This window comes from Bos indicus, chromosome 29 (assembly GCF_029378745.1).
Source record: "Bos indicus isolate NIAB-ARS_2022 breed Sahiwal x Tharparkar chromosome 29, NIAB-ARS_B.indTharparkar_mat_pri_1.0, whole genome shotgun sequence".
NCBI classification, from domain to species: domain Eukaryota; kingdom Metazoa; phylum Chordata; class Mammalia; order Artiodactyla; family Bovidae; genus Bos; species Bos indicus.
This window is the reverse complement of record NC_091788.1, coordinates 20,937,407-20,947,740: the sequence shown is the minus strand read 5'-3', so window position 1 is coordinate 20,947,740 and position 10,334 is coordinate 20,937,407. Positions and strand designations below refer to the sequence as shown.

The 10,334-nt window shown below is 39.5% G+C and overlaps 1 protein-coding gene across 3 annotated transcripts in view; it reads left to right on the top strand.

Moving 5' to 3' along the window:
• Positions 1 to 924: 924 nt before the first annotated feature.
• Positions 925 to 10,334, top strand: part of LUZP2 (leucine zipper protein 2) — a 517,925-nt gene continuing 508,515 nt past the window's right edge. Inside the window, exon 1 of one of the 3 annotated variants that reach the window (XM_019955362.2) lies at positions 925 to 1,277. Coding sequence is in view for 1 of the 3 variants with exons in the window: in XM_070783149.1 (XP_070639250.1) it covers positions 1,216 to 1,277 (62 nt within the window). In the remaining 2 variants the exon portion in view is untranslated. The remainder of the gene's footprint in view (positions 1,278 to 10,334) is intronic. The other 2 variants (XM_070783149.1, XM_070783150.1) reach the window with 2 other exon arrangements.

Here is a 10,334-nt window from a genome sequence, read left to right as displayed (position 1 = left end):
TATTCTCTGCTGGAGTACACATAAGCACACACACACACCATGTTACAAATATCCTAGAACTGAACATCTCTTAGATAAAGTTGGCTCTATTTTCTAGGTTACTTGCAAAATGTTATTTTGTATTAGAGTTCTGTTATTTCATTTCCCTTATTAATTTTTCAAAATAAAGCTTAGTAAATATCAGGTGTTCATTATAGAAAATTTGGAAAATATGCGGGGGGTGGGGGTGGGGAAGACAGATAAAACCTTCTGCCTTCCAGTACTACCACTCCGAGTTAATTACCGTTAATATTTTGATGACTTCTTTAGTTATGGTTCCTCACCTGAAGACAAGCCACCCTTTAGGTGTGTGCAACTGGGGCACCACGAGCTGCAACCCCACTGCCAGCTGGTGGTACAAATAGATAAACTGAAATTATAGGAAAATCAGAAATCTTCAAAACACAGAAGCCACAGACGTCGTAAGTGTCCGGAAACCTCTTCCCAGTCCACGTTTTGCGGACTAAGAAGCTCGCAATAGCGATAGGGGCTCAGGGTGCATTTCTGAACGCTCTTCACTCCTCCAGTCCTTCCATTCGCATCCGACGAGTCATTACGCGTTTGTAATTCGAGTTAACGTTTTAAACACTCTCTCCCTCCGGAGCACCGTTTTTCCAAACACGCTTTAACCAGGTGGGGGGACTTGCCTGTGACTCTGAGCCTCTGAGAATCTTCCCCAGTGCATTCTGGCTCACCTCCTGCCGCGGATGCAGGTTCAGTTACTGGCAGACTAGGTTTCTCCCCTGGCCCCCGCCCCGCACCTCCCCATCCTCTGGGCAAGCGGGAATAAAAGACCAGCTCCCGGGGCCCGGGACGTGCAGCCGAGTGAGCGCAGCCCGTTGCCCGAGCGCGCGGGGCCATCGCCGGGCACCCCTCCCGCCCCGCGCGCCGCCTGCGGCGCGGGTGACAGCGCGCCCTCCGGGCTCGGGAGCGGCGGCGCCGAACAATCCGGGGCAGGGCTCGCCTCGCTGGTGACATCACTCCCGAAGATACTCCCCGCTCTCAGCGCCTGCCTTCGCGAGGCGGCCGTCCGTTTGTCGGTTTACTTCCGTCCGCTGCTGGAGAGGGCTCAGAGCCGGGGACAGAGCCGGGCACCGAGGAGGAGCGACGGGACCTGGAGGAGGAAGCGGGGGAGCGGAGGCAGCGAGGAAAGGAGGACCCCGGCAGGTGACAAGCATGAAATTCAGCCCAGCGCACTACTTGCTGCCTCTCCTGCCGGCGCTGGTCCTCGGCACCAGGTGAGTCCGGGAGCGTGAGTGACCCGAGGCGAGGGGCGCTGCCGGCAGGTCACCGGTGAGGGCCAAGGACAGACACCTCGGCCGTTTGCATCTCCCGCCTAAGTTGGGCGGAGGGCTTGGTGGGAGGTCTCTATAATTCCGACTCTGAAATTCTGGGGAAGTGGAACCCTTTTCTAGTTATCCGAGTCCTTAAAGAAATTCTCGTATTCCTCCCAGTGAGGAGACCGAGTATTCCTTTCAAAGACGCGTTTCCCTCCAGCCCTAGTGATAGCCGACAGATAACACGCGGATAGGAGACCACATAAAGAAGGGAATTCGATAGACAAGGAGAGGGTTGTCACCAAGCAGTGTCTCAGTACATTGGAGCTGTCTCAATAGCCACAGAGATGACCTCCTCCCCTCAGTATGTCTGATTTTAAGGCACAGGGAAAAAATGACAAATCTTAGGAAATGGTTAGCCATGTACAAAAGTTCCTGGACTTGTGAAATAGACTGTTTTAACATCTTGAGTGGGCTGACTGCTCTTGGCTGTCCTGTGAGCAGGTCTAATTAAAGAGCACACAGGCGATTAAAAGTTAGAAGACACTCTCAGAGTGCTGATGCAAGGACCCTAGTCAGAAACAATTAAGTAGTGTATTCCATTACTGGCCATAGATGGGACATTAAGTCCAAGCACAGAGGAGCTATTTTTAGTGAAGGTTTAAAATGCAGTGATTGAAAAGAGTTTTGTGACTCCCCACTGTTGATCAAGTCCCAAAGTTGGTGATAGGTTTGCATTCTTCTTCCACAAGGGCAAAACAAAGGTGGACTGTTTCATTGCCCAGGACTGAGCCTTTATTCTGCATGGCCTGAACATCATATTGGCAGCAGTCTCTCTGCCTTGGCCACTATAAAATAAAATGACCCACACAGGATGAGAATCTTTTCAAATCTATGTGAATGGAAACATTATCTGATTATGTGTCTGGTGGATAATAAAGAGAGGAAATAGGATTATATCTAATTCTGAAATTGAGAAGTATAAAGGAAAGTCATTATCTGTGAAAAATCAGGGCAGTGAAATTCTTGATTCCACTTCCAGTGGACACACCCTCTATCAGGCTCTTGTACCCCAACTTTCTTCTGAGTGTGAGGACTGTTTGATGTAGCCCCAAGAGTTGAAGAACTTAGTCTTTGCTTGCAAACAAAGCCCAGGTAACTTTCCTAGGCTAAAATGCAATATAAATCAGATGCTTTATTTTCTTTTAGGGTTGCTCATTACTGGAGTTCACAAAATGCAGATGATTTTAAAATCACTGCCTCCCGATACTATAATAACTTGTTCCAGTTACAGAGCCCATTTTAATGTTTGTGTCTAGCTCTAAACAATTCAGTGCAAATCATGCATAACAGTTATTTTTTAAAGTGTCCTGCCACTTTGAACTCTTGTGTTACGGTTTAGTAATTACTTGTGGATTCTTCTAGAGAAAGCAAATTCTCCAAGTTTGGGGCACTTGAGTAGGTGCTTGTCAATATATTCAGAAAATTATAAATATTTAAACAATGGAAATTCTGCCCACATGATTTTTAAGTACAGTGAATCCTTAGTGTTCCAAAAGTACATTTGCTTTTTAAGGACACTATAAGTTAAGTGACTCAGAAAACTCTATAGTCTCTAGCTTCCAAAGTTTTAATGTTGGTTACATAATGCAAAAACAAAGAGCCATCGGCTTATAAAACTTAATTCTTATAAAGAAAATTTTTTAAAATAGTCAGTGCACATTTTACAGCAAAAACTGAATGAGCTGTCCCTAGCTTACTTTATTTTTTTTTTCCTAGCTTGCTTTAGATAGGAAATATCTGCAGTGTTTATGGTATGTGAAAACTGACCAGTCTTCTTTAAATTTTCCCTCTTGCCCACTCAACAAAAAGAACACACTGGACCTAAAAGAGTAAAACTTTTCCTAATGGGCGGTATGTCTTATTATTGTGATTAGTCTGTAACAATTAATCTTACGGGATACCCACATTACTTTGTGAAAATCAGAGAACTTGACAATGAATTTGGAACTATCAATATGTCATTTTGCCAAGAAGAGCTTATGATTTCAGTGGACTCTAGCAGAAGCCTATTCTCTTTGTAATAATTAAGAGTTCTTGTAGGCATTCAGTTAATGTGTGGGTTAGAACCTGAGCTGAACAGGTTTGCAAGAATAATTGCATTAGTTGAGATGAGCTTATTGTCCTGCTGAGAAAAAAACTGTTGTGGTTAAGCTATGGCCACCTGTGAGAGTGGGTTTTCTAGCCAAAGACTTCTGGCTAACTTAATTTCTTGTCAGTGGTCCTGTACGTGAAGCCAAAGGCATTTCACCTGCTTCAGTCGTGTTGAATGTATTAGCAGAGGGTGGCAGTTTCAAGATTTTCCTATATCTTTTGGGTATTATCACTTGTCTTTTATTATTAAGTTCTTTTCAAAGTATTAAAAATGTAGATCTGAGACTTTTGATGTGTATTTGTTTCAACATCTCTTTTCTGGGTATAGCTCTTGCTGTTATCCTTCCAATAGGGCTAAATTCATTTCTGTTTTAAGGTAAAGGGATGTGTTCACTAAAGCAAATGCTGCAATTAGAGAAGGATGGTCATAATAGTATAATAGTATTCTACCCACAGGGATGAAAACTCTAAAGCAGTTCTGCCTTTTAAATATGAATTTTTGAATAGCTTTCTGTTTTTGTTTGTTTCTTATGCCTGTATTTTCTGTAGCAACTTAGATGCTGAAGCACAAAAAAATTCATCGTTTTCACCATAGGGAACATTTATGCCCCTCGGTCAGAGCTACTTAATTTGTCCTGTGTGTGTACATGCTAAGTCACTTCAGTTGTGTCCAGCTGTCTGTGACCCTATGGAGTGTAGCCCGCCAGGCTCCTCTGTCCATGGGATTCTTCAGGCGAGAATACTAGAGTGGGTTGTCATGCCTCTTCCAGGGATCAAACTCATGCCTCTTATGTGTCCTGCATGGGCAGGTGGGTTCTTTACCACTAGCACCTACCCTGGAAGCCCAGTTTGTCCTGAAAGAAAGCTAAATGTTCACCTTCAACAGTAGCCAAGAACTGTTCTCTGTTTTACAGCTAAACTTCATAGATTTAAAAAGAGCTGTTTAATTTTCTAGCATATTGTCTCTCCTGTTTATAAAGTACATATAAATTTTTTTAATGAGTTAAAGTTATGAATAATGTACCTAATGCATAAAGCCATTTAACCTATGCACAAATAAATGTGATCAAAGAAAGCAAATATATCTTCGGAGTAGATTGACTATACTTTTTCAACAGCCTTGTTCTGTAGAAGCATTAAATGCTATTCGAAGGCAGCCAGCAATTCACTTCACAAAGAAGCAGTATAGGTATAGAAAGGAATAGTAGGGTGAAAAAAGTCTTTAGAAGTTCTTGGTGAAAGGGACCCATGGAGTGCTGGAGAAGGCTCATACTTTATTCTGCTGAACCTCTTGTTCCTTTCTGCTGTGATTCTGCTCTTAATACCTTTGGCTTTAAATGACTTAATGGGGAGAGAACATGGCAGGGAGGAGGGAAGGTTTACTGACTTCTGGTGGTTTTCCATCAAGCAAGAACTTTAAGCAGATGGTCGGTTATAGTTCTCCCAACAGGAGTCACCTTAGAGGTGTGTCCTGGGCCCTCTGACCAGCAGTCATACCACGTGTTTATTTTGGAATCTATTATTAGATGGTACTACATATCGAAGATGCCTCAGGCTCCTATTTGCTCCACCCTTAATCTAACCAAGTTGATGGATAGGATAAAAGAAAGATGAGTTATAGTAATAACCCAATAAGCACAAAAATATTTTATTTTTAAACAAAATAAATTTGATATTGGTAGGAGTCTTACTATAACTTCCCCACATTGATCTGTGGAAGTATATATATTCTTTGTCCCAAGCCCTGAACACAACAAGTCTTACACTCTACCCACCTTTGTATGACCCAGCATAAATGTCTTGGCAGAAATTGCTCCATTCTGTGTAACTGCATTAGAGAAATGTATTTTCTAGGCTAAGAGGATATTAACAAAAATGTGTTGACTTTTTAAATTCCTTTTGTGCATCTTAATTGCCCGTTTCCTATAGCAGTTTTTTTTTTTTTAATGACTTATTTGGGGACTATCTTTGTGCATTAAATTTTCTTTATAACTAGTGAAAGAGACTTCTCAAATTGAATTGATGGTACAATTGTCCCAGACAAAACTCTATATAATTGAAAGAGAGAACTTGATCTACCCACCAGGAAGCAAAAATCATGGCAACCACTGGCAGGGCTATATGGATGTAATGAAATTATGCTTTTCATGTATGTTATGTGAGTGTTGGTGTGTGGTTGGGTGAATGGGTGCCTATTTTTGACTGACTTCTAGAAGAAAATCTTTCTTTAATAAATAGTGCTAAATAAGTTAAGTACCCTGCTTAAGGAGATAATGTTTAATATTAAACTTTCTTCTCTAGAAAACCCCAAAAAAATCCATTTAAACTTATCTTCATATATTAACATTCAGAGATCTTTTCATTATCACACATAAAAAGTGCAAGTTAGTTGTTACATAAGGCATCAAGGCAATTAAATAATAAATTAGTTACAAATACATATATCTAGAATCTAGTTATGTTCATAAATATTTATCAATAAAGTTGTATAAATATTAACAATATTTTAAACAAAGGTTCAAGTGTGAACAGAGGAAAGAACAAATAATGCCAATTTAGCAGTATTAGACATAACTTTTGCTGATGATAACGAAAGAAAAAGTATTTTGTAATCGACTTTAATAGCTGTAAAAAGAGAAGTGAAAAACAAAGGAGAAAAGGAAAAATATACCCATTTGAATGCAGAGTTCCAAAGAATAGCAAGGAGAGATAAAAAAAGCCTTCTTCAGCAATCAAAACAAAGAAATAGAAAAACAATAGAATGGGAAAGACTAGAGATCTCTTCAAGAAAATTAGAGGTACCAAGGGAACATTTCATGCAAAGATGGGCTCAATAAAGGACAGAAATGGTATGGATCTAACAGAAGCAGAGATATTAAGAAAAGGTGGCAAGAATGCACAGAAGAACTGTACAAAAAAGAGCTTCACGACCAAGATAATCACAATGGTGTGGTCACTCTCCTAGAGCCAGACATCCTGGACTGCAATGTCAAGTGGGCCTTAGGAAATATCACTATGAACAAAGCTAGTAGAGGTGTGGAATTCCAGTTGAGCTATTTCAAATCCTAAAAGATGATGCTGTGAAAGTGCTGCACTCAATATGCCAGCAAATTTGGAAAACTCAGTAGTGGCCACAGGACTGGAAAAGGTCAGTTTTCATTCGAATCCCAAAAAAAGGCAATGCCAAAGGATGCTCAAACTACCACACAATTGCACTCATCTCACAGGCTAATAAAGTAATGCTCAAAATTCTCCAAGCCAGGCTTCAGCAGTATGTGAACCGTGAACCTCCAGATGTTCAAGCTGGTTTTAGAAAAGGCAGAGGAATCAAGAGATCAAATTGCCATCATCCACTGGATCATCAAAAAAGCAAGAGAGTTCCAGAAAAACATCTATTTCCACTTTATTGGCTATCCCAAAGTCTTTTGACTGTTTGGATCATAATAAACTGTGGAAAATTCTGAAAGAGGTGGGAATACCAGACCAGCTGACGTTTCTTTTGAGAAACCTGAATGCAGGTCAGTAAGCAACAGTTCAAACTGGACATGGAACAGACTGGTTCCAAATAGGAAAAGGAGTACGTCAAGGCTATATATTGTCACCTTGCTTATTTAACGTACATGCAGAGTACATCATGAGAAATGCTGAGCTGGATGAAACACAAGCTGGAATCAAGATTGGGGGAGAAATATCAATCACCTCAGATAACACTACTCTTATGGCAGAAAGTGAAGAACTACTAAAGAGCCTCTTGATGAAAGTGAAAGAGGAGAGTGAAAAAGTTGGCTTAAAGCTCAACATTCAGAAAACAAAGATCTTGGCATCTGGTCCCATCACTTTATGGGAAATAGATGGGGAAACAGTGGAAACAGTGGTTGACTTTATTTTTCTGGGCTCTAAAATCACTGTAGATAGTGACTGCAGCCATGAAATTAAAAGACACTTACTCCTTGGAAAGAAAGTTATGACCAACCTAGACAGCATATTCAAAAGCAGAGACATTACTTTGCCAACAAAGGTCCGTCTAGTCAAGGCTATGGTTTTTCCAGTAGTCACATATGGATGTGAGAGTGGGACTACAAAGAAAGCTGAGCACTGAAGAATTGATGCTTTTGAACTGTGGTGTTGGAGAAGACTCTTGAGAGTCCCTTGGACTGCAAGGAGAACCAACCAGTCCATCCTAAAGGAGATCAGCCTTGGGTGTTCACTGGAAGGACTGATGTTACAGCTGAAACTCCAATACTTTGGCCGCCTGATGCCGGGCCAGCTGACTCATTTAAAAAGACCCTGATGATGGGAAAGATTGAAGGTAGGAGGAGAAGGGATTGGCAGAGGAAGAGATGGTTGGATGGCATCGCCGACTCAATGGACATGAGTTTGGGTAAACTCCAGGGGTTGATGATGTATATGGAGGCCTGGTGTGCTGCGGTTCATGGGGTCGCAAAGAGTCAGACACGACTGAGTGACTGTACTGAACTGAGGTGAATTGACTTTAATATTGCTCAACATTTGCTAGTTGTGTGATGTTAGATGAATTGCTTATCCTCTTTTTGCAGTTTCCTCATGTAGAAAATAAGAGGGGGCTGTGGTAAAGACTGAGTACACCTAAAAAAATAGTTTATCATATTTCCTGGAACGTAAAAGTGCTTAACAGATTTAGCCCATGCAGGTAGTACTATATGGTTGATATTTTCATGAAATTTTTGTTTCTGTGATTGATCTGGACAAAGCAGAATAAATGAAAACTTGGGTGCAAATCAGTTGGAAGACACAAAATTCACTAGAGTGACAGTTATCATGCAAAAGAAAGAAAAGTTTGCCAAAAAAGAGGGGAAGCAGGAGAAATAATGAGGATTACCTGGTAACTCTCCTTGCTCTTTAAAATATGTTTTGACGGCCAAGTGCTGTGGACTTTCATGAACATCATGAAAAATTGTGACATTTACTTTTACCATGTAGAATATAATTGAGCACAAAAGTACATACTTAGATATTTAACTTATATAGCTACAAGTAAATTAAATTGCATTTTAAGTGCATACATTTTTAAGTCAATACTGTGAGCATAAGCATCAATGAATAAAAAAGGATGTGTTCAAGCTGCATAGGCAAGATTGGTATAAAGGTTTCTACAGCTTTATTTTCTACTTGTTAATCAATTTCATCATGCATCAGCAAGCTCTATAAAGTATAGACATTTAGGAAAATTATGGAAAGAAAATGTATATTTTTTTCTACTATTGACAACAGTTTGAGAACTGTTAATATAGAAAAAGCTTAACTACTATATGTCTTAAGAAACAACACATAAAAGGGACTTTATATTAAACCAGCTTTGGAAACAGCTCTAGAGATCGTGTGCTCTCAGCTAGCGTGCATATATTTATCATAAACTCTTCATAGTTGTACCATGGAATTCTGATCATTAAATGAAAACAATGTATATATTTCTGCCATAGATTACTCTGTGTGCATGCATATGTGTCTGTATGTCAGTTGAGTGGATCATAGAACAGGGTATAATTTGCTGCTAAGGGTAAAGAAAAGGCATAGATCATGTTAAATCTGCATCAGAAAAGGGCATGTGTTTACTGGGACATTTAGAAATGTCGCTTCATGTTTATAAGATACAAAAAACAAAATATCAAAAGTAAACCATTTTATTCAGACACAAGCTAAAGTTCAACCAAATAAACACTGTGCTCTGAAAATGCTTTCATAAACACTAGGAGACATCATTATACTATAGGTAGTGATTGCATTGCAATTATGTCTGACTTGTTTGGTGTTGCTTTCGAGTGTTTTAATCTCTTTGAGTGTACTTTAAAGAGTCTGTTATCGGGAAGCGTGCTGTGAATGTAAGGTTGTATTCTCATCAAAAGCCCGTCATATTAGAAGTGAGAAAACCAAGGTCCAGGATGACTGAGACCAGAGGAAACCAAAACAAGAACCCAGAACTTTCTGCACTGCTTCTCTCTTCTATCATATGACCACTCTCCACATCATCTCTTCTGTAAGTAAGCCGCATTGGGATAATTGCTGCCTACCTTATATCCAGAGCTATTCTAGTTATTGTAGAGTATAAAGTAATTTAAGTTCGCTGACCAGATAGAATCATGACAGAACAACAGGCTATATTCAAAGGGAATTACAATAATGAATTGGACACCATTTGTTCACCTGTATTCAGCTGTTTTTTTGAAGAATGAGTTGGCTTTAAAAAGATCCCAGGGCATTTTCAAAACCCGAAGCAGCATTACAAATGAGTTCTCACATTTGTACAGAGTTTACCTTATAAGAGACACACCAATAATGGTTCCTCTTGGCTTTTGACTTCTATTGTAAGGGAATATTTTTTGTACCTTTGGAATCTTCTCTTTGAAACTCTTTTCTTTAAGTGTATTTCCTAGATTTGCTTACATATTCCTTTCCTATTAAACCTATACTGCAACTGTGTGGTATTGTTCAATGAGTAGCATACTGAACTATCTTAGTTCCTAAATATGTTCATGTCTAGCTTTAATTTATGGTGACATTACATTTTGTTTGGTTTATATATCTCTATACTTTCATCATAGCCTGTCAACAATTTATTGTTAGTAACATTTTTTAGGGTGAAGTGGTAATAGATTTTATTCTACACATGCGTATCATTAACTTGCTTCCTTTGGATATATTTCTTAACTATTCTGAGACTTAACTTTCTCATCTATAAAATGGGAAATAATAATGCCCAACATTTAATGCCATTAGGATTGAAGAAAGGATATTTAAGTTCTATTTCAGTGCATACACATCGTTATATTTTTGGTCCTTCAAGAAATCCTAAAGCATGTTAGCTATTACTATGTGTAGAAATTAAAA